At 36.9% G+C, this 25,233-nt stretch overlaps 1 protein-coding gene across 34 annotated transcripts in view; it reads left to right on the top strand.

Annotated features, from left to right (window-relative positions):
- PTPRD (protein tyrosine phosphatase receptor type D) overlaps positions 1 to 25,233 on the top strand; it is a 1,372,973-nt gene that overhangs the window by 1,207,852 nt on the left and 139,888 nt on the right. For 18 of the 34 annotated variants that reach the window (XM_078436828.2, XM_078436827.2, XM_078436814.2 and 15 more), the window contains 6 exons: positions 2,183 to 2,300; positions 4,884 to 5,471; positions 5,908 to 6,008; positions 6,806 to 7,065; positions 19,589 to 19,679; positions 24,843 to 25,052. In XM_078436828.2, coding sequence (XP_078292954.2) covers positions 2,183 to 2,300; positions 4,884 to 5,471; positions 5,908 to 6,008; positions 6,806 to 7,065; positions 19,589 to 19,679; positions 24,843 to 25,052 — 1,368 coding nt within the window. The remainder of the gene's footprint in view (positions 1 to 2,182; positions 2,301 to 4,883; positions 5,472 to 5,907; positions 6,009 to 6,805; positions 7,066 to 19,588; positions 19,680 to 24,842; positions 25,053 to 25,233) is intronic. The other 16 variants (XM_078436819.2, XM_078436816.2, XM_078436822.2 and 13 more) reach the window with 3 other exon arrangements.

Below are 25,233 nucleotides of genomic sequence, written 5' to 3'. Positions count from 1 at the left end.
TTCTGGAAATGACATTTGAGCTTTAGTTAAGTTGAACTTGAGGGAACAATTGATTGTCAAGGGAAAATGTTCACATATTTACAATGTACATGCCATTGGTGCCCTGATGGGAAATCAAGACAAAATGAATTTAATATATAGATAGAAAAAATTCTTTAAAATTTGTAAATGTGTTTTTTAGGACTAAAAAGAAACACAGCAGGCCAGTAACTGTTTCAGAACATCTGGGAATGCCAACTTTTAAGGGACAGGGACAAGAAGTTGAATGGAGATGAGTTGGGGGAGACAAAGAGAATGAGGAACTGGCCAGGATATCAGCCACACCACCCCACAGAGGGTATGGAAATCCCTGAGCGAGTATGCACACAGTTTCAAAAAAGAAAATATAATGCAAGAAATGATGGGATCCAGGCAGATAGAGGTGTGTCCAGCTGTGATTATACCACTGCAGAGGGTTTGACCAATTTCAAATTGCATTACAATTTATTATCCTGTAACAGTCTGTGTGAGAGGAAGGACATGTGTGGCTAATCTCAATTTTATAAATGAAAAAGACATATATAAGTCTCAGAGCATATAAATTTCTTCCACATATAAATTTGGTGATAGAGGCAAGCCTTGCTTTTTTCTTCCCCTAGCCTTGCCTACATTCAGCAGAAATCCAATAGCATGTGAGAGGGACCTTGGAAGCAATAATGCTGGTGTTTTCCCATTATAATTTTTGGAATACCCATTGTATCTACTGCTACTCTTGGGTGATTCGGATGGTTTTTGTAGTCTCTGTAATGTTAGGGAAACCATTCCAAGGTCCTGAAAATAAAATCTCTCTCCCAAATTTAGGCCATTCATCTGGCAGAATAATTTTTCCAGTGGCTCTTCGGTATGATATCTGAAATTCTTGAATTTCCACTCTGATGACATTCCTACTATTTCAAGAAAAGAAGATTGTCAAAAACTGTCATATTTGGGATAAGATTCAACAATTGAGTTCTATGATGCCCCTTACAGCCTTATACAGAGAAATCCTCTTGTCTTGTACACAATCCAGTCCATTCCATGAACTCTCACTTGCATTGTCTTCAGATGTGGAAGTCAATGGCATTGTACATTTTCTTAACTCTAACTATATTCAGTTTGAAAGCAAAGCTATCCCGAATATCTGAAAGGTTTTTTTGTTTTTATTTTTGTTTGTTTTGTTTTGTTTTGTTTTTTTACTGTGTGTGTGTGTGTGTGCGTGCGTGTGCACACGCATGCACGTGCTTGTGCAGCAGCTCTGGAGAAACTAACAGAACAAATTAGTAACCACTCTATGTAAAAAAATCATATAATCTCCAGTTTGGAAGAACAGATCTAAGTCATAACCATCACAGTTTGGGGCCCTAACTTAGAGAAAACTAGAGTTTTAATAAATAGTTTGTGGTATTTAACATTTTCTAAGCAGAATTAATTGAGCCCACATTCATGATGTGGTAGAAAAAGTATTGTTCTTTGGTTTTATGGACGACTCCAAATCACCAGAAAATTCTCCTTATTGGGTAATGATTTTAGTCCATAATCTATATCATTAACCAGTATGTTACTTGAGTCCTAAGAAACTTCTCTGGCTGTCAAGATATCAAAGTCCAACAGATCAGCCATTTGGCAAAATGGTGATAAAACAGGCTGCAGTGGCATCAGTACCATCACTGCTCTGTGGACCAGGCTATAGAGGACGCATGTACAGAGCTACTGGCGTAATATGAGTGCTGGTGTCTGGGTTGCTTGCTATGAGCCAGACATAGCCGTAAGTGTTTACTGGATATAACTCCTTTAATCCTTCTATTATTCCAACCTTTACAAGAGAAACTGAGGTGCAGAGGGGTTAACTCACTTTCCCTGGATCACAAACCTAGTAAATAAGGAAACGCAGGTTTAAATTAAAGAATTCAGGAGTTCCAGCTCCAGGTTTCATGTTTTTAACTACTACTTCTCAGAACTACCTCTTAGGATGGCTGAAGTCCCCACTTTAATGTCAGCATGAACACAGATCATCCATAGCATGAGCTCCAGGCATGAAACTTCCAGTGCTTGGCATGGCTACAGGGAGTAATGAAGCATGCATAGAATGAAGATGGATGTTTTGATTTTTCCCCAGGGTATTTGTAGCATTTTGAATCAGTGTCATTCCATTGTGTCATTTTAGGACATGATTATTTCTGGGCTACAACCTGAAACTTCCTACTCCCTCACCGTCACAGCCTACACCACCAAAGGAGATGGTGCACGAAGCAAGCCCAAACTGGTGTCCACCACTGGGGCAGGTAAGTATTATCTGTGCTTATATGTGCCTTGAACATCTTCCAGGTGACAATAATATTAATTTTCCAAATAGTATGTTGAATTCTATCAGAAACAATAAATGGGCTGTGGTCAACTTTTGTGTTTTTTGATATATAGTTCAGAAGAAGCAAAGCAAGAACATACTTTTCCCAAATTATTCGATCAGTTATTCAACAAATATGTTTTTGAGCACTTAGTAGATGTCAGGTACTACCCCCAGTACTGGGGATACAGCAATCAACAAAACAGAAATATTCTTTCCTCCTGAAACTTATGTTCTGAGTAGGGCTAGATAATTAATAAATAGACAAATGGAGATATATATATATATATATATATATATATATAAAACATCAGTAAGTGACATTTTCAGAGAAGCTGAAAAATAAAGGTGTGTGGGCATTAAGGATAGGATAGCCCCTAGGGGCCTTTGGAAAGAGTGATTGGATAAGGTCTCTTAGAGGAAAGTTATTTGAGCTGAGATACAAATGATGTGGAAGAGCAAGTCCTATGAATGTCCAGAGGGAAGATCATGTGGACAGAGATGTCACTTGTTAGCTTCAACACCTCTCAGCAGCAGACCCTTTTAGAAGAGCTGCCATCTTGAACTGGGTTGATGACTTATGATTTTGTGTTTTTTGCCATTTTCACCTCCTCAGTCCTTGAAGTGGGAATTCTAAGGGGCGGGGGGCGGGGGGGGGGGGGAGCGGCAAGTCACATAAAAGATCGGAAACAGAAAAATGAAAAGCAAAAAGGCTACAAAATGTCAGATTGCTCCTCTCTGAAGAACAAAGTTTCTTAATGCTCTTTAGAGTTAGTTTGATCGGCTCCCATTAGGAAAAGCCAGCATGAAAGAAGACCTGACATTGTAAAACCAATAAATTAAGACATAATTACAAAGGATTCTCCTCCAATCCCTTTATATAGCAATCTCCCATGGAACATTTAAACTATGATTTGATTTACTCCTCCTGAATCGCTTCTCACACAACTTTTTAGGAACACACCTCTATGTAAAGGCATAAAGCAAAGAACAGCTGTGATGTTGAGTACCCTCCTGGGTGCCATGCTCACTGCCAAATTTGTCTAAATGTCATAAGATTTGCCTCACTTACATCCTGCCACCTGGAACTGCCTCAAGCAGCAGGATTACAGATGGCAAAACTCCTTTAAGGCAATGTCTTCTGGGCTTTTTTTTTCCTTTTTTTTTTTTTTTTTCTTTTTTTTTTTTTTAAAGAATAGCATTGTATCGAGCTAATTTAATGCCATGCTTAGGAGATACATGTTCAGTGGGGGCATGCTAAATGACGATGGAACCAGCCTCTATTGAAAGGTAAACAGCCAAGGGTAAACTCCTGAAACTGAATCCCAAAATGAAGAAAATACACTTCTTTCACCTATATTTATAATTGTGTCTTAATGAGTCTGAGATGTCTTACATAAAGTATCAAACTCCTGTTGGCCATAAGATAGGGATACCATAATAAGGACAAGAAAGTACAGAATTTATAGCCAAAGGATGTGACTCCCAGAGAAAGAAATAACATTGTCTTTTTTAATAGCTAAGACTGGCTCATCACTTTTTAGTGGCTATACAAAAAATTATTTAGAATCGTGGATCTTATTCACAGAGAGGATTATTTTGGTGTTTCCATTTACAATTTTAGGTCTTTCTTAATCAACAGAGACTTGAATATTGAAATAGGTGATGCTTATTTTAGATATCTGTACATTTATTGTGTTTATACTGCCCAGCCGAGCCTATGCTGAAGGTGTGCAAATCCAGATTTATAGTCTCTGTAAGAGAAAAGAAAAACGGAGTTTTGTTTTCAGCCAACCTACTAGTCAAAAAGCATTCCTTAGTCATGGTTTCTCCACAGGTATAAAGTATAGACAAAAAGTACAAATTATATCCATAATAACTCAAAGCAACATGATTTTGTACCTATTAAAAAAAAACTTATAAGCAACATAATAGTATCATTAAGTATTTGGGCTATGGATTCAGATGAACCCAGGGCTGTCTTAGAGCTTTCTCATTTATTACACATCTGACTATGCAGCTTTCTATCTCTCTGGGTGTCATTTTCTTATCATAGAAAATTAAGATAATAACTAATCAGAGTGTGTAGTCAGGAATGAAAAATGTAAATCAAGTGAGATCCTTCATCTTAGCACAGTGCCTGGTACATTACAGGTACCCAGCAATTAAATATGTTATGACCATGATTCTTACTAGCTGTATGTATCTAATTAGCTAATCTTTACTCACCCTCATTTCTCTGTGACATGAACCTTCATATGTGGGAATTTTTTTTTAATTCCCTTAAATTATTGTTTCAATAAATCTGTTTGTGTCTGTTATCAAATTCTGGTATTTCAGCCTACCTTAATAATTAAGTATGAAAAGAAGCATATTTCTACAAAGGTATATAGACCAAGGCTTTTTTTTATATATAAATAAAGAAGTGGGGATTCCCATAGAGTGGTGTTCCTATTCAGTAGTGATTAAAGTGTGAACGTCTGTGTTGGTTGGTCTCAGCACTCCATCCCATGTGTTGCAGTTCCAGGGAAACCCCGGCTTGTGATTAACCACACTCAAATGAATACTGCTCTCATTCAGTGGCATCCCCCGGTGGACACATTTGGACCTCTTCAGGGCTACCGTCTAAAATTTGGCCGGAAAGATATGGAGCCACTCACTACTCTTGAGTTCTCTGAGAAAGAAGACCACTTTACTGCTACAGACATCCATAAAGGAGCATCCTATATCTTCAGGCTCTCAGCCAGAAACAAAGTGGGCTTTGGGGAAGAAATAGTGAAGGAGATTTCTGTTCCAGAAGAAGTCCCAACTGGATTTCCTCAAAACCTCCACTCAGAAGGCACCACTTCAACGTCCGTCCAGTTATCCTGGCAGCCACCTGTCCTGGCAGAAAGAAATGGCATTATCACCAAGTATACTCTTCTGTATAGGGATATCAACATCCCTCTTCTTCCAATGGAGCAGCTTATTGTTCCAGCTGATACTACTATGACACTCAGTGGCTTAAAACCAGATACCACATATGATGTAAAAGTACGTGCTCACACGAGCAAAGGGCCCGGGCCATATAGTCCCAGTGTCCAGTTCAGGACACTTCCTGTGGATCAAGGTAGGATTTGTCTGCTTATGGCCTTCCTCCTTTAAAGGAATGTCGGTCTTTGGAAATCAGTATTTTGAAGCTATAAATAACTGATCGGACCATTCATATTAATAGGTTCAGCAAAAGCAAAACAGGTAAAGTATGTAAAACTTAACATGTTTTGGATGCCTTAGATTTCGGTTATAGAATGCCAAGCAAGTCTGGCTGACAGCACCCAATGTTCTCAGGTAAGGAAAATACAATATAGTTGACTGAATTGGAGGTAAAAGAGAGATCTTTATGAGAATGGGATAATAAAATGAATAGTGTAAACAGGTAGGCAAATCACACTTGTCTCTCTGATCAAAGTAGACAGCATCTAACTTAAACCCGATTGTCCATGGTGGAAAAGGACAGGTCATATGTTTTTAGGAGTAGTTTAAATACACTGTTTTTCCTTTTCCAGCAGTGTTTGCAAAAAATTTTCATGTCAAAGCAGTGATGAAGACTTCAGTGCTGTTGTCTTGGGAAATTCCAGAAAATTATAATTCTGCCATGCCTTTCAAAGTAAGTTCTTTTTCTAATTTGTAAGATATCATGGTTGTAAAAGGGGGGTGCAGTTCATCTGGGTAAGTTACTTGGAAAGCATACACACCACTTTGATTCAGCCACACAAACTTGATTTTCTCATTTGTGGCTTCCACTCAAAGGATAAAGCAGGAGCCACCTAGGGGTGGCATTACTTGTCAGTCATCTTATAGTTCCAAGATAAGTGTTTTACATCTAAGCTAGTGCTTTTGTTTTCCTACCAGACACTGAAATTTACATGGTTTCTATCTCTTTATAATGCAGTATCCTGGGATTTTAAAAATTTGTTTATTGGCCTGAATTCTTTGTAACTTTTAAACTCTAATTTGCAATTGAGAGTTACTGAGAGATGTTAACAAGAAGTACAAGTCTATGAAATGCAGAGAATAGAGAAACACTTTTGAAAACAAAAATATACTTAGGAACAGGACTAGAAATATTTAGAAAAAAGAGTGATGTGAATAATACCTTGAATATCTATAGCATATGTGCCTATTTTCCATTAAGATTATATGCAACCAACAGGTCAAATATTGAAAATACTGTACATTTTTGTGTATTTTTGATACACTTGGAACCATTATATAATAATGAAGTGAGAACCAAAAGAGAAATTGATACAACCTCTAGAATTTATGAAGGCTTCCAAGCTTAGGAATTTCCCCAAATTAAAATTGACCTGATATACATATTCTATAAACAAGTACACATTAGTTGCGAAAACCTACATTGCCTCTCTGAGAAGCAAATCTCCCTGACTGGTTGTATGTCTCTAGATTCTTTATGATGATGGGAAAATGGTGGAAGAAGTGGATGGCCGAGCTACACAGAAGTTAATTGTCAACCTAAAGCCTGAGAAGTCATATTCATTTGTGCTGACAAATCGTGGAAACAGTGCTGGTGGGCTGCAACACAGGGTAACAGCAAAGACTGCACCAGATGTACTTCGTACCAAGCCTGCCTTCATTGGGAAGACCAATCTAGACGGCATGATCACTGTGCAACTGCCTGAAGTACCCGCCAATGAGAATATAAAGTAAGTTGACTGAAGGGCTGAGCTGAAGGATAGAAAAGTAAGGAAGTGAGAAAACTCAACCTCAGTATTATAGAGGTTATAAAAGAATCTATTGCTGGTAGAGTAAAAGATCCTTCTGTGAAAGATCTCAGTTATATTCAAGTTTTGTTGCACCATGTTCTCATGTTCATTGTAACACAAATTCTCATTAATTTAACATTGAGCATTTTTTCTTAATGTCTCAGGAATGATGTAACTTAGGAGAGATGGACAAATAGAGTACGGTCCTTGCTATAAAAAGGAATTTATGTCATAGAATACAGAATAAGGTGAATAGTTGAATAACTCTGGTATTTGGCAAATATTGTAATAGTGAGGAAGTCTTAGAATAGAGTATGAAACTTAAAGACATTTTGGGAAATGAGATAGCACTGATACATGACACTGTTGTTTTAGATGTGTGCTGAAAGGAAATATTTCAAAAGTCAATGTTCAGAACGACATTGGAAAAACAAAATTAAAAAATGCAAGTTTTCTGTTTTAGATGGAGCACAGTGTAGAGGTCAATGGGCCTGAATTGAAAAAATAAATCTAGTCAATAAAGTGGTATTTATTGGTTGTATATAGCTAGTTGATTGTAGCCAGTGCATTTTATAACCAGTATACCTAGCTGGTTGTAGCCAATAGAAGAAAAAAAAAATATTTTCACTGCTATCTATTAAGTATGAGTATTGAGGTTGATCCTGGAGAACAAAAGATGATGTGATCTGTTTTCAAAGAACTAACATAGACGTGCGTTGGTGGCTCAGTTGGTTGGTGTCCAACTTGGGCTTAGGTCACGATCTCATGGTTAGTGGGTTCGAGCCCCACGTCAGGCTCCATGCTGACAGCTCAGATCCCAGAACCTGTTTCTGATTCTGTGTCTCCCTCTCTCTCTGCACCTACCCTGCTCATGCTGAGTCTCTCAAAAGTAAACAAACATTAAAAAAATAAAAAAAAGAACTAGCATAGAGTGGGGGATACCCAGAAATAGACAGACATAATACATGCTAATGATAGAGTTATACTCTATTCTAAGAGCAGCTAACCAAGAATTAAATGGGTCAAGGAAGTTTCTCATTTAATCTTTAAGGACAGGTAGGGCACATACAAAAAAAATCCTTCATTAGTGAAGGAAGGAAGTTATTTTGTAAGGTCTAGAGAAGAGAAGTGAGAGAAGTATACAAGAGTCAAGTTACACTCAGAACTTGGGACTATATCCTATAGACAATGGGAATTCATTAAAGCTTTTTATGCAGGAGAATGGCATGTACCATTTTATATAATACCTAAGTTTCCTTTTTTTTCCATTTTAGGAAATATATATTGAGTACCTGCTACATGGTAGAGTATTGTGCTGCCTGCTTGCTTTCTCATTGCTTCTATCCCACATGATCATGTTTAGATGAGACTTAATATAAACGATTTGAAGGTCAAGAAGAGCCATTTATAACATAGTTTATGGGCCATTGGGATCTTCACATTTAGCAGCAATATGGTGACATAATTGGGACAGTTCTTAGGGAAGGTGGCTCCTGAAAGCATATGTTGGAAGGATTGGAGCACCATAGAGAAAAGTGTTGGGATGTCATTGCATAGTTGGTTGATTCTAAGTAAATGACAAGATTCTGAAATCAGAAGGTGATGAGGGAAATAGGATGCAGAGGCAGATGAGAGCAGTAGTGTAGTAGGAATTGGTAACCAATTTAATGAGGGATCAGTCAAAGGAAAATGTCATAGATGAGAGTTGAGCTTGGATGACAAAGTGAATGATGATGCCACCATTCATCGAAAGAATGAAAAATCAGGAAGAAATTGATGACTTCAATTTTGTGTGTGTTTTACATGAGGTATCAGTGAAATATCTAGTTAGAGATGTGGGTTTAAAGAAATTGCTATGATTATAGGTAGAAAGTTGAGAATTGTTAACAGAGCAGCAATGGATTCATGGAAAGAGATGGAATCACTGAGACACTGAGGTGAAGACATGAAGCAAAAGGCTAAATAAAATAAAGGTCTCAGGATGAAAGAGCCAGTAAAGGACACAGAGTGGGATTTGTTACAGGGTTAAATGGAGAACCAAGCCAGAGCAAGTTCATGGCAAAAGAATTTTCAGGAAAGTGTATACTGTCAAGAATTTACAAAGGTCCAGAAAACTTAACGAAGATAACTGAAAAAAAATCAGCTGTTAAAAAGTACAATTATAAACAAGAAGTTTTTAATGTACAGCCATGGTTGAAATTTAGGAAAATCTAATAATTGGCTACTTTAGACTTAGCTAAAACCAGTTCTTCCAAAGGAAACTTTTTGTTCTTATTTATTTGGTGAAATAATTGAAGGATTTCAACCAGATGGCGGATGTTCCAAATGATTATGACTAAAATAAATTCACTGAGAAATAAGATCTCCTGTTTTTCGTCCACCCTTCTTTTTCTATCATTCAGAAAACTGGAAATGAGAATGGAATGTAAGTGTAATTTTTATCTCAACAAAATTGAATATGAAAGTGAGATTATGTTTATCCATTTTTGTTTAATCTATGGATTCTTTAAAAATCTCCCACCCTAGTGCCAGGCAATGTTTCAGGGATTTAGGAGAGATAATGCTGACTTTCTCACTGCTCTGACAAAACATAGTTAATTGGGGAATTTGGGCAAGTAGAGTCAGTTAAAGTGGAGTTTTAGGATAACAAGATGAGATGGATCAGGGAGGCCAAAGGAGGAGCTCCCAACCCCAGGTTAGTAGCTCAGGGAGGGTTCCCAGAGAAAGTGACATTGAAACTGAGGCTTAAAGAATGACAAGAGCCTATTGGGTCCATGGGAGTGGGGTTGAGGAGACACCGTTTCAGGCAGAAGACAGCATATGTGACACTGCAGAAGCAAGAGAAAGACAAGCACTTGTCATTTGTCCACCTCTTACCCATCCACTAAAACATTCCATGTGCATCCAACAAACATGTATTCTATACATAGTGTATTGCCAGTGCCAGGTCTGGAAAACAAAAACATGACTGAGATAATATGGCAGAACAGATTTTTAAAAAAATCATGTGAATATAATAGAGTCAGTATTGCCAGAGTTCCAGCCCAACTTGGGTATCAGGGGAGACATCTAGAAGGACCTGGTATTTAATATGAGTCCTGGAGGATGGGAAAGATTTAGAAAAGGTAAATAGTTGCAAACAATGGAAGAACAGGGGGAAGATACATAGTATAAATTTGATCCATTCAAAAACATGAACTGTCTATTCAGGGAAAGAGCAATTGAAAGATGAAAATAGTATAGTATAATTTGTAGTAGTATTTGTTATTAGTTTGCAAGACTTAAAAAAAAAAAAAACTCTAGTGGCTGTTTACCAAATTGGCTTGGAAGATTGTGTTAGACGTTATTGAGAAATGGTATTTTTGTCCTTTGATGGTAGATCTCTGGTTCATTTTCCAATTTCTGAATGAGTTGAGAATATTGCAGAATATAGTCTATCTTTCACTGCTTTTCTTTAGCTTCAATTTTTCTCTCTGTTTAATTTATATACTTCCTCCTCCTATATTTGAAATGGGAGTTGGGGAAAACAGATAAAACTTTGGTAACAAAGAGAAGAGACAATTATGATACATAAAAAGAAAGAAAATGATTTGGGGGTGGGGATGTGTTCTAGAAATGAATTAAAGATTCCCAGAAATATATTCTAGTTTCTCTGGGAAAAAGAGCAAAAGACAAACTAGGAAAGTGTGGGGAAAGTGTCAGAACAGCAAGAAATCAAACGCAAATCTCCTGTTAGAAAAACAAACAAGCAAAAAACAACGCTAAACAACCTATGCACATTGGATTTTTTCAAAGGATAACACAGTTACCCGTCCAGTGTTCATGTGGCACAGCCCATTATCACAGGCAGCTGTGTGCCATGCTGTGCTGCTTGCCGCAGTTGGCAAGTTATGCAATGAGAAAGGAATGTGGCTTTTTGTTCAGTATGCCATGGGAGATATGAGAAGAGGAAACAGGATTGATACCACAGCTGTGGGCTGGGGTTCTAACTTTCATTTAGGTGAAAGTTATTTAGAAAAATACTTCCAATTTGTTTTCTGGTGAAATGCAGTTTTGGTGATTGAAAGACTGTTTTATCAACAGAAACCATGATTTTCTCATTTCTGGCCAACCTCACTTGGAAGTCTTGATCCCTACCCCCAACTTCTCACCACCCAGAAACAAATCTGTCTCTTGTAAATATAACACAGTTGTGGCTCATTGCCCCTGCATTCTTTCTTACTTGGTTTTTGCCTGGAGAAGTGGGGAGCTCCCTCAGGGAAAGGCTAAATTTCTTATGAAATAGACCTGTAGGTCCTGCAGGTTCTGATACCAAGAGTCTAGGGTGTTTCAACCTTCTACTTGGATAGATGTTTAGGGGGCAGAATGCCAGTCAAAAATCTAGCAACTCCATCATTCTCCTGAAGCAAGTTGTAGTGACAAAGGGAACTTCACTGACTTTATAGAGAAGGATTGTACTCTGGATGGTAAGGGAAAATGTACCACACAAATTTCACTAACACATAAGCTGCCAGAAGTTACTGAATGTAAGTTAGTTTCATAGTAATCATTTTATATTTATGAAAAACAGAAACAAATAAGAGCATTTTATGACACTTTAAATGTCTTTGGTCTTACTAATTTGGCTTTCAGGTTGGCCTACTTTTTCTTCTTTTAAAGAAGATATTTTTGGAAGCATGGCTTATAAAGGTGCTTCATAAAACATGTACACCATTACTAGTTTAATGTATTTATATTATAGTCTGTTTAATATTTAATGAAAAATAATTTATTACACAGTTGTCAACTGCAGTGGTAAAGACTTAAATGTGTATAGTGCTTTACAGTTTACCAAAGACATTTGAATGTTTTCTTTAAGTCACAAAACCCTGTGAGGTAGGTATTCTCCTCATTTACAGGTGAGTAAAGTGAAGCTTAGGGATACTAAGTCCCCTGGCCACAATCATAAAGTTGATACTAAGAACAGTTATAAAAGTGACAGGGGGCTTGATAGTTGCTGTGCAAGGGCACTACACACATTAACTGGTGGAATCTTCACAAGAAGGCTGCTTCTCTTTTTATAGCTGAGGAAGTTATGAGGTTTACTAACTTGCCCTGGCCACATAAGAGCATAAACGGCGAGGAAAGATTTGAACCCAGGCAGTCTGGCTCCAAGCCCACATGTTGAACCATGCACATAGAATTTATTGGTCAGACCAGGACATTTTTTCCCCCTAGGGCAATTGATAAATAATTAAGAACTCAAGGACAAACCAGACACAAAGCTTAGAACCAGACACAAAGCTTAGAACCAGACACATGTGCCTGGTCATAGATAATGGAAATGTGTGTTATGGAACAATAAAATCAGTAGTTTGCCATGACAATTTAGATGATGAAAGGTAAAGGGAGAGGCTTCCCAGAGGTCAGCATTATCTTCCACCATTTTACAAAAAAGGAAAATGAGGCTTGAGGTAATTAAGGAACTTTAACTTGTCTGACAACTAGCTGAAATGATTGAAAACCTTAATTTAAACATAGAGTCTGGAAAGATCATTCAACCTGCTTTGGTTTTTCTATGGTAAATTAATTTGATTTAAACAATATATGCCCAAATAACCATGGTAAATTATACATATACGTATACACATACATATGTGTGTATGTGTGTGTGTATATATATATATGTATATATATATACATAATTATTTAAGGAATGACATTCACCATTAAATTCTGAGACAGATTTTGACCTCCTAGTTAAATAATGAGTTTGAGAATGCTAATATATTCTGCTAATAAAAAAAGCCTGGCTGAATTTGAAGTGGGACTGCCACAAAGAACAGAGCTTGCGTTCCCAAATAATTATATGGAGCTGGGCCCCTTGGTGATAACATATTAAATAAAATTAGTAAAACTTTACTTAATATAATTAAAATTCTGAAGGTTAGATTTAACTTATCTAATTAAATCTAATATACTGGGAAAACACAGCTTACTTTATAAGTAATCAGGGCATTTGCAGATATATTGATTCTGAAGTTATTTATTTTTCTACTAGTTTAATAGTTAAAGTCTATGTCCAAAAAAATGTGTTTTGAGCTTACACCTCCAAGCTTGACTTAAATTGGCAAAACATAGTATAAACTTTAATTTTATCCATATATAATAAGCTGATCTATATCCAAATCTTTTTTTCCATTTCAAGCAGGTTCTTTCAGATCATATGATTTGCTTGATTTGAACTTGCAGAGTACATCTTAGCTCTCCATTTCACTTCTCCTATCTGAATCATCTTTTTTCCCCCTTATTATCCCATGGGATTAGAACAAGGATCACTACTACATTGGTGAAGAGAAAAAAACTTTTGCAGTAAGAACTATTTTCTATAAACAGCATTTGGCTATGTCATTGCTGGTTTGGAGAAAGGAAAAAATGATGTATTGAGATTGAGAGTTGGAAGTTCTTTTTTTGTTGTTTTGTTTTTAAAGTTTATTTATTTTAAGAGAGAGATAAAGAGAGCATGTGAGTGGAATGGGACAGAGAGAGAGGGAAAGAGAGAATCCCAAGCCGGCTGTACACTGTCTGCATGGAGCCTGGCATGGGGCTTGATCTTACAAACCATCACGGCCTGAGCTGAGATCCAGAGTCAGAGGCTTAACCAACTGAGCACTCAGGTGCCCTGAGCGTTGGAAGTTCTAATGGAAGAGAAGGGCTCCGAATGTGTTTGCCTGACTGATTTAGAGACATATAAGTTCCCAAGAGCCACCTATCCCACCCACTTACACTTTTCAGTGGCAAAAGAAATTAGTGATCAAATGGCAAAGATGAAAAACATTTCAGGGAGGTTATATGTACATTTGCTTTAGCAATACATTACTTTTTTAAAAAAATTTTTTAACGTTTATTTATTTTTGAGACAGAGAGAGACAGAGCATGAACGGGGGAGGGTCAGAGAGAGAGGGAGACACAGAATCCGAAGCAGGCTCCAGGCTCTGAGCTGTCAGCACAGAGCCCAACGCGGGGCTCGAACCCACGAACTGCGAGATCATGACCTGAGCCTAAGTCGGATGCCCAGCCGACGGAGCCACCCAGGTGCCCCAATACATTTCTAATATACATGTCTTAAATAGTATAAGAAATACAATAGGGTAATTGATCTAATCATCTAATCAGAGAGGTCAGAAAAGGTTTTTATTAGAAAATAAAAAGTAAGCTGCTATTTGAAGAAAGAGAGGAGTTAACTTTGGACTTGTGTAAGTGACAGAAGGTTCTAGGCAATTCCGTTTTCCTAGATCAGTGATCAAGAATGATCAAGGGTTTCACAACAGAATAGACCAGAGTAAGTTCAAGAAACTGAATCAGGGTTTATTTAACTCAGAGGGTGTGGAGAGATGTATTTAGTCAAGATTCAGCTGAGTCTTGTAATACTGTGTGGCCTTTATCCTAAGAGCAATGAGAATCCATTGGAATGTTTTAAAAATAGTAGTGGTACAATCAGTTGTCTATTGCAAAGTATAAATTTCAGAGTCTGGACTAAAGGGGGTTAAATTCAAAGACGAAAGAAAGTCAGGAGACCAAGATAGTAATCCAAACATGAGACAATGATAGGAGGCTGGAATGGTGGCTGCAGAGATAGGAAGAATTGAATGTACTATAGATAGAGTATGGAAGTAATAGGACTTGGTGGCATATTGAATATGAGAGAGGGAAAGCATTAAAGCAAATTGTCAATGATAACACCTAGGGTTATAGCAAATGGCATGTGGTGCAATGGTAGAAGGTTTATTTTGGAGATATATTCTTTGTTTTGTTTTAACCCCAGTAAATTTGAGGTAGTTTTGTGACATAGAAATGGAGACATGGAGTTGGAATTGGATAAACCTGTGGAGTCAGAGGAGCATTCTGAGATGAAGAGAAGAATCTGCAGATAATTTGCATCTAGATCATAACTGATGCACTGAGCTAGAATGAGACATGTAGGAAGAAGGGGAGTAAAGAGAAATCCTTGACCAGATCTTGAGGGATTCCATTATTTAATAAGCTGGGTAGTGGATAATAAATCCTGTTGAGGAAATAAGGTTAATGTGGTGAGAGATGTAAGCAGAAAACCAGGAGAGCTGATTACAGAGAAATGGCTGAGGTTTCATGGAGGGTCTTGTTAACATTTACAGATTCTGCTAAGAGACCGCCTAGGACAAAAGTTAAGAAATGTCCTTTTGATGCAGTTCTACCAAGGTCACTGAGGACCCTGACATGGACAATATGGACAATGAGATAGGCTAATGAGGCAGAAGCTAGAATACAGTTGGCTGGAGACAGAATGGAAGACAAGGTAATGGAGAACACAGGTCTCCTCAGAATTTGGGCAGTGAGGGTAGGACAGTGAGAGAGTTGACTAGAGTGGAATATGGTTGGTTTGTTTTTTCAATGGCAGCTATTTATACAGGGTTGGAAGCTAATGGAATCCAAAAGGCAGGGAGAAGTTGATACATGAGAGAGAGAAGGGGTACAACATATAGTCAACTTTCTAAGACACTGGAAAATGGGAACCAATTCAAGAAAGTGATTGGTCTTAACAAATGGAGCTATGCCATCTACTGTGCCCAAAGGACAGATTATGGTTTACGGTCAGATGCAGGTAGCCTTGTAGTTCGGTACATGGAAGATGAGAGAATTTTAGTCTGAATGTTTATATTTTCTCTTTATTTAGATATAAGACCATCTTCTAGTGGGGAGGTAAGAATGTCAAAGGTTTGAGGCCAAGGGAGAAAGTTTAAAAACCTTGTACAAAATAAAAGGACGAGGCTATTAGAGGGGTTTGGGTGGAATGGCCAGGCAGCACTGAAGGCCTGAGTTTGCTGAATATGAATTTATGGAATCATTCTCCCCTGTGAATTATTTCTCAAGCTGTATGCTGCTCCTTGGGTTCAGGCACAGACAAGGGCAATTGCAGGTTTTAGCTAATATAGAGTGGAAGATGTGGGTTCTGGAGAAAAAGAGTCAAAGGTCTGAGAACCCTGGGTGGTGCATGGGTCAGCCCTTTGGAGCTTGAAATCACCCAGGATGATGGCAGAACATGGGAGAGAAGAAAGACTATTGAGTCTGGCTGTCAGGGGGACAGAGAAAAAAGAAATAGAGGGGAAAGAAAGGGGATTCTGAAGAGTTTTGTAAATGGCAAAAATCAGTGAAGAGAAGAGCATAATGTAGCTGAAATATATGAGCTTAAAAAAAAAAAAAAAAAGAGGCACTTGTCTTTTTACTTGCTTTTTGTTTTAGCTAAAGAGTGGAGGGGAAAATGCCTGTAATAAGCACCAGTGAGCCAGGAGGGAAACCCTAGGCCCTACATTTGAGGTTCATGGGTGGAAGAGGAGCATGAATAAACGGCCACCACATGAGAAGCCTGCGAGGGAAGCAGGATTGTCAGGGGAAAACCAGGTTTCAGGCAAGGCGAAGACATATGGGTGTTTACAAAGCCATGGTTGCAGAGAACACAGCTGAAATGTGTGGATTTAGTCCCAGGCAAGACTTTCTTATAATATGAAGTTCCAAACTCCCTAGGCCACATTTATTTCAATTTATTCCACCTTTACTGCTCTAGGTGAACGCTTTGGACATCAGAAGACAGAAAAGTCCATGCATATCCAGCCACACTGTTAATTACTTGCTATAGGGGAGGCTGTTCACTTCTTATCCCAGCCCCAAGTTAAACACATAGTTGGGATAACACTGGCAGAAGAAAAGAGCGGATTCTATTTTTGTGTACAAGAATAGCAATTCAAGTATGAAAGCAGGATAACAATTAATAGAATTCATCATCTTAACCTTGATTTTTAGGATTCTGAATGGCGACAATGGGAACTCTTTGGTAAGGTGTAGTATCATTACTTTAGGTGAAGAGAAACTGTCCTGACTTAGTGCAATTGGTAGTGAAAAGCAAGATGTTCTCTGATGAGTGTGTTTATCAAGTACATCTGCAGTGTGATTTTGTACGCTCACTTGCAGCCCGTCATTCTTCTCCAGGCTCATTTAACATGATGAACTTGTTTGGCAAATCCTTCAGGTGGTGGGAGGATGGGAAGGGGAGGAATCTTACTCTGGATCATAAAGTATAAGATACTGGCTTCTCTTACACTCCAGCTCTTCCTTCTCCCCCTCCTGGATCATCACTATTATTGGTAGGAAAGAAAATGATTGTCTAGGTGATGTGATTCTGGGAGACTTCTGATGAGTTGCTGAGAGCACCATAGTTGTCTGATGTGACCTGAATTCTTGATTAGGGAGAGAAAAAAATGTTTGACAAGTTCTTTAACTTGCATCTCAGGGAATGTCACTGAGTTCCACTGAATAACGTCGTTCAGATGCATCTCTCCCACCATGATGGTCCATACTAACAATAGCAGCTTGCATCAGGTTGGTGCCATACCACATACTGGGCTCTCCTTTTTCAGAGTATACAATTGAGATTCAGGGATGTTAAATGATCAGCTCAAGATCACACAGCGAATTAGTGGCAGAGCTTAAATTCTGGGCCAGATATTCCAGATGCCACATTCTTTACCAAAACACTCTAAAATAGCACCGTTCAGTATTATGAAAGCCACACCTGAAATTTTAAATCTTCTAGCAACTATAGCAAAAAGTACAAAGAAATGGGTAAAAATAATTTTAATAACATATTTTATTTACGTAACATGTCAAGAATATTATAATTTAACATACGGTCACTATTAACATTTTATTGCCGTGATATTTTACATTTATTTTTCACACTAAATCTTCAAAATCCCATGTCTTTTACACTTTGAACACATTTCAGCTCAGATTAGCCACGTTTCAAGTACTCGATAGCCACAGAGGGCTAGCGGCTACCCTGTTGGACAGTGCACCTCTAGCCTGTGTTTACGGAAACAGAGTTATCACAGGGTTTTACTGAGTTTATTGCAGGTTTTGTTTTGATACAAGTAGAGGGAGGCCTTCCTGAGCATACTGTTGGTCTCTGTGATATAATGTAATGCAAGGCTGGTAGTGCCTATCCTGCAGTCCGTTTCTCTGTGTGGCAGCCTTCTCTTCTAAAAGTGTGTGTGTGTATAGCTGCACCTGGGTGGCTCAGTCGGTTAAGCATCAAACTCTCGGTTTCGGCTCAGGTCATGATCTCACAGTTTGTGGGATCGAGCCCCATGTCAGGCTCTGCACTGACAGTGTGGAGCCTGCTTAGGATTCTCTTTCTCCCCCTCTCTCAGCCTCTCCCCTGTTTGTGTGCTCTCTTTCTCTCTAAAAATAAATACATTTTTTAAAATAAAAAAAAATAAAAGTGTGTGTACATGTTAATTTTCACCATGAATCTCCACAAAATAATGGAGTCCTTAAAAAGTACTTTATAATACAAAGTAAATGAAAGAAAGAGCCAGACTATTGCCAAGGTTAAGATATATATAGGTTTGTATCCCCTTAATGTTTTCACTTGGGTCATAATTTAATCTCTCTGGATTTATCTTTTTGTTTGTTACCTGTCCTTATACAATTTTTGAGAGGTCAAAACTAGATTATACATTTGATGAAATACTTGAGAAGTAGGAAATAATTGATGTGTTAGCTATTATTACATACCTATGTTCTTGTATGGTTACTGCCAGAGATCAGTATAATCAGAGTCACTAACCATGAATACCAGAGCAAGGTACACATTTTGTGGAAATTAAAAACCAACTTTTCAAATAGCCCATATCTATTTGTGAACAGGTACCATTACATGTTACTTAAATTTTGGTTGACTATTCTTAATGTGAGTAGTCAGTTACTTTTGTCTTCCTTGTACATGTTTTTTTTGAGATCTGTTGTGAGGGCCATCGAGTAGTGATGCCTCCAAATTTCTGCAGTATTTACCTTAAGGTTTGCAATTTGATGGGTAGAAAACAATTACATCCTTATATAACTGTTGTGAAATTATGGGTCATTTTTATGCTTTTAAGCATTTTATGCTTTTTTGGCTTTCCTCAGCCAAATAAAAGGTATTTGAGGGTTATATAAACAAAATCATTGTCATCATCATCTAGGCATTTGTATGAACTAAAAGTAATTTTTATTATACATTTTCTTTAAAAACAATTCCTCTTATAAATTGTAGATTCATAGAAAATACTTGGTTCAGCAGCTTGTGATGCTGGATTTCAGTATACCAGCCTCACATGTGTCCAGCACCAGGGTCCTAACAAACTGTTTCTGCTCTGTTTATGATACCTAATAAAGAGTAGTCAACCATGGTGATAGTACTATACAAGAGCATTGAAGTCATGCATAAATGTCTACCCGTGTTGTTTTTAAAATTGAACAAACAGGTGGTTATTTCTCATTGATGGACGAGTCACTCCATATCCATAATTTCCATTCATTCTCAGTCACTAGTCTATAGAAGATTTAAGGACATATCCATTTTCTTTTCCCTTTGAACTAACCTTATTTTTGTCTGCCCATTCTTGTGCAGAGGTTACTATATAATAATTGTGCCTTTGAAGAAATCTCGTGGGAAATTTATCAAGCCATGGGAGAGTCCAGATGAAATGGAATTAGATGAGGTAACTATGTGTTTGTTGGCTGTGTCCTTCATTAATTATTTAATTTATTAAACATCCTCTTCCTCTATATGGAAGCAAGTCTAATCCAGGTGCTGACTTTTGTATGGCTGGCTGGTCAGCTGGTTGGCTGGAAGGTTCAGTGCTATGGGTCTGATAACCTCCAGCGATCCCAGGAAAGAACATTTTGCTTTAATTAAAAGACATTTAGCTGAAATAAAGCTTACAACCTGTCTAATCTTTGTTGGCTTTAATATTTTGCCCCTTGCCCCTTGTAAAACATGATGCAAGGTGTAAAAGGTGAAGTGAATTGTCAGCAAAGACTTAATCATCATTGTTATGAATTCCAAGGTCAGCTTCATTAGTATAGTAGTAGCTGAAGCTATTACAAATGCTAAGTCGCAATTTGCACCAGAGTTCAACATTCGACCTACTATGCGTTCTTCACCAGTTTCTCACAGAATTGTGCTGGTTAGCACATGTTTGCCTTATTCTATATTTTGTAGAATTTCAGAATCAAAAATGCATTTAAGTGCAGAGACAAACAAAACACATCATAAAATTTTGAGCCAAGCAAGAAATATAGAACAAAAATACAGAGCAAACACTAAATAGTATGATTTTAATTTTTGAAATCTTACAACAGTAGGTACATTTTAATTAGTACTCTTTTTGCAAAAAGAACATTTGTTTTTGGGTTTTTTTTTTGGAAATTATTACATACCTAATATTACCTTATTTTATTTAGATGGGAAAACTGTGATCAGAAGTGTTAGGCCATATTCTTAGAGGGCCAAGCATGTTAATGTCTGCAATTCAGTCAAATATAGGAAAGACTGCTATTTTAACATGAGTCTGGTTTGAATCACTTCAGAAGGCAAATTAAAAGGGCCCCACTTGGGAACATATAAGATTTTAATTTGTTGGGTTTATTTACAGTAGACCCATCTTATAGCCAAACTTGTTATTTCCAGGTATTTTCTCTACCTTGAATTAGTGCAAACAGAGCAAGAGAAAGCAGAAATTTCTTAGTTGCATTACAGGGAAGTGGTGTTTATTTCATACATGTCAGCACTGAGGAGACTGTGATCTGACAGATAAAGGCTGTTAACTTCTTTTGGCAGACATATGTCCTCTCTAGACATATGGTTCATCATCACCGACTTCATTTATCTGAATTAAATTTGATCAAGTTCAGAACGGGAGATGAGTTCAAGGTTAGGACTATGCTTTTATGTCACTGCTTAATGATTAGATAAACATTGGAGGGGTGTAAAATGAGATACCATTTCAATAATGTCAAGTAATTTACGTTATATATTTTTTTTGTTGTTGGTAAGGAAGGAACAAATTTGTTTTTCTATATTAGAGGAATAGTCTTGCTCCATCTGCATATGCAAAATGTCAGTTGGTCTTTTCTAAACATTTGAACAAGGCATGCACCTACTTGCAACTATCAGTTAATCTTGAGATTATTATTACTATATTGTTACTCATTATTTAATCAGCTTTCTAATAAATTACTGAATTCAATTGGAATTGGATTTAAAATGCAGAGGTAACTTGTACAATCTATGAATGTTTCTTCCTGTTTAAAAAAAAAAAGAAATTAAGATCCAATCCAAAAATGATGTCAAATACTTTTAAGTAATAAGCTTTCCTTAGAAGCAGAACCATTTGCTAGTAATAGGAAGCTGATTCTCTTTTATAGCCAGGTTTTAACCTCCAAAATGCACAGCAATGCTAATGGATTAAAGTATAGAACTATATGACATTGAACTTTCCTGCAATTAAATTCTATGGGTCTGTGCTGCTGATTCCCATAACAAAGGGTCATTTTAATCATCCCACAAGTTGTGGTGCATTAATCTGTATAATAGTTTGATAAAGAACATTTATTAATTCAAAATTTTGGGGTCAGGATGGGTTGTTTCCCACTTTTCTTACTGATATAATTGAGACCACATTGTAGAATTAATGGTGGAAGAAATAAGATATGCATTGACTGGAAAATGAAAATTATTTCTGATAAAAAACTGAATCCCTTGATATATCTTCTGGAATTACCTCCAATACATTTTGTAACTATTGTGTAGGGGAACAAATGAAAGTAGGCTATGGCCTCACTTTATGCTTACTCATCCAGTTTCTGATCCCTACAGACATTTTCCCCCCTATCATGGATAATAAAAGCATTGTTGTAATTTTATCTATAGCTTGGTACTGCCAGCTTTGACAATGCAGTGTTCCTCTCTTAAATGTATTTGACCAAGTGATTTTTTAGAAAGGCCTATAATTCAAATCATTGAAACTGTATCATTGAATCAAATGGTGGCCTAAGGGGATTTCTGCATGTATGCCTCACATTTAGGACCATAAAAAATGGAAAGAGGCTTCCTAAACAGAGTGACTCTCAATATTATCTTCTGAGCTCATTTATCCTTTGTGTGGGGATAATCTCCACATAATAAATTCACGTACTGGAACTTCTGTTGTCAAGGTCAGACTGGGCAGAGCAGACATTGATAGTCAAACTGAATTTTGGACAGAATGACTCATAAAATATTAGTTATATTTTATTCAGGGCAGGACTTATAATATATCATAATTTTTTCATTGCATTGTAGTTCAAAGGCTTGCTGCTAAATAATGTGGTCATTGGTGGTTATAACTTCAACATACTGGGCAACTTTGGTGTCCTCTGAGCACACTTGACCAATTTAAAGAATAACGCAGGAAGCGTCCTGCAGAGATTAGAGCAACCTACAGGGGCAGAGTTGATATTCCAGTTTTGACCTTAATGAATAGCTGCATTGGATCTAAGGAGCACCAAAAACCCAAATATTTTATTCTAAAGTGCTTTCCCTAAGTCTTCTAAAGAAACCTTAACAAAAGGTACTCATGGGGATGACAGTGATACGGATGAATTATGACAGTTTCATATATCTGAAATATGAATAAAATCAAGGTAGGGTTTGATCAGTGAAGTGGAAGAGGGGACACAGTCACATAAACAACTGATGGTAAATGTTTCTGATTAACCAACTTCAAAAAGCTGTTCTGCTCATCTGCGGTACATTTGTCCTTCTTAAAGTAATGGTCCATCATTTACTGCATAGCAATAATAACCTTCGTAATGACTCTTCCAGTATAATATTAAATATTTGGCATTAGAATTTTTAAAAAATAACATGTTAAAAGAATCCAGGTAAAGGGAATCTAAGTACATATTCATCTGCATTAATGAGAGCAGATTCACAAAAGTTGCATACGTTGAAGAATAGACTGAGTTAAAACAATTTAGGTTATCAATTTAGCTTAAATGTTGCATTTGTGTTTTCTTGATACTGTGCAACCATTAAGTGAACAAAAATATAGTTGAAAAAAATCTTTTACATGTAATTTCATTTTATTTCACCAGTTGATCAAATTATATATTGCCACTTTCTGTTACGCCTTAGTTACCTCATTTATAAAATGGGAATATAATAGTAACCTAGTTTATAAGGTTTATTATAAGGAGCAAATTAACTGATAAATATTTAGGCTTTTGAGAACAGTGCTTGGCACTAAGTGCTTAATAAATATTAGCTATCATTGTCATTAGCATTATTATAAGTAAACCTAAACTTGACACAGGATTGAAAGATAGTACTAAGTTTCTGGCCTTGTTTTATTACTACTTCATTGTTGCATAATTGATCAGCCTACCTGAATTTATCATCAGATAATCCACATTTGCCCACAGGTGATGCCCAGTCCATTGTGGTTTTTATAAAAGAGCTTACATTTCACATAATTTTAACTGTATCGATAAACTCAAATTTAAAGAAAATTAATTAGAGCACAATAACTTAAATTCAAAAATAACATTGGCACCGATTATCTATATAACCAAAAGAGTGTTCACATGTTTAAGTTACATGTTGACCAGCTGAGCACATTTACAAATCTTACGTAGGGAACCATCAGGTTTCTAATATAAGGATTTGATGTTTGCCATGTGTGGAGTCTGCAAAGATTATTATCACAGAAGCCTGGCCTTGAAAGTGCCAGGGTCTCCTTTTGCTAAACAGATATCACTACTTTGTTTTTTTTCTTTACCATTTCCATTTATGAAAACAAGAGTAGCAAATAATTTTGCCATGATGTTTACATTAGTATCTTAATTTTATTTATTAAGCTGAAGACAAGTTTCATTCCAAAAAGGCATCGCAGACTGCTGTAAACATTTTTCCCCATTAAGCCCTGTGAAATACCAATATTCAATGGAAGAAGACAAAGCTAACTTCAACATCACTTGTCAAAAATGTCATAAAATATCATTAACATGAGTTGCTAATAAAAGGGTGAATGCAAAATAGGAATATCAAAACATGATTTCTCCTTTTGTTTTTTTTTTTCTTTTAGAGATACATGAAAGATTTTTGTGTGCATGTGTGTGTTTGTTTTCTTCAGGGTAACACTAAACAATGTTTATCTACCCTGCCTATATCACCTAGGGGGATAATTCAACCTCCCCAGGGAGCTATCAGCCCCAGAAAAGTTAATGTCACGATAAATGTGAGGAATTGTAACCCAAATACATATTCAAGAAGCCGTCAAGCCAAAAATTGTTAAATGAGTGACAGTGTCTATTTAATATGTTAGTTAAAACTTGGTCATTGGATTCTATTTCTACTGACTTGAGGGAATTTGTATCATATAAATGATCTCATTACTCAAAACAACCTAAAATGGTACTAACTTCTCCAAAAATTGATCATATTTTATGGCTTTATCTGAGGTTACTATTTGTTTAATAAATAACAACAAATAAAGCCGGTATTCACAGGCTTTTGTGAATCAAGCTTTTTTTTTTTTTTTTTTTTTCACTGAGACACTGTTGCCCTTTGAGAAGATTCCATTAGGGTGGACAGTGATATGAGGTCTCATTTTCCTGTGTGTATAGCTCGTGTTTTGCAATAGCAATCTAACACCTTACTTTAACAGCAAGACAAACATTTGAAAGATAGAGCTGAGAGTTAGTGATGCTGACATGGTACATGAAATGTGGACAAATTGTATTTGAGTTGTTCTCAGTCCTGAATTAATTTCTCCCATTAAACAGTCTTAGGTTATTGTTGTTTACATTTCTTTTTCTGTTTCCCACTTTTTTTCCTTAAGCTGCTTAAAGAGATATCTAGGAAGCGCAGAAGCATCCGTTATGGGAGAGAAGTTGAATTAAAGCCATATATTGCTGCTCACTTTGATGTCCTTCCCACTGAGTTCACCCTGGGGGATGACAAACATTATGGTGGATTTACAAACAAGCAACTCCAAAGTGGTCAAGAATATGTCTTCTTTGTGTTAGCTGTGATGGAACATGCAGAGTCTGTAAGTTAATTGTGCTGGCATCTCCTTCAGTACTTTTGTATATTTTCACCAGAATATGTCTATTTTGGGGGATATGTAGATATATCTATCCTAATTCTCATGAGCTATTATTAACTTAAATGGAGCAACAGGCTGCCTACTCTTTAAACATTGCTGAGTAATCTGCTTGGGATTTTGTTAT

Source organism: Panthera onca, chromosome D4 (genome assembly GCF_046562875.1).
Source record: "Panthera onca isolate mPanOnc1 chromosome D4, mPanOnc1 haplotype 2, whole genome shotgun sequence".
Classification (NCBI taxonomy): Eukaryota; Metazoa; Chordata; class Mammalia; order Carnivora; family Felidae; genus Panthera; species Panthera onca.
The sequence above is the reverse complement of the archived record's forward strand: the minus strand, read 5'-3'. Positions and strand labels throughout refer to the sequence as shown.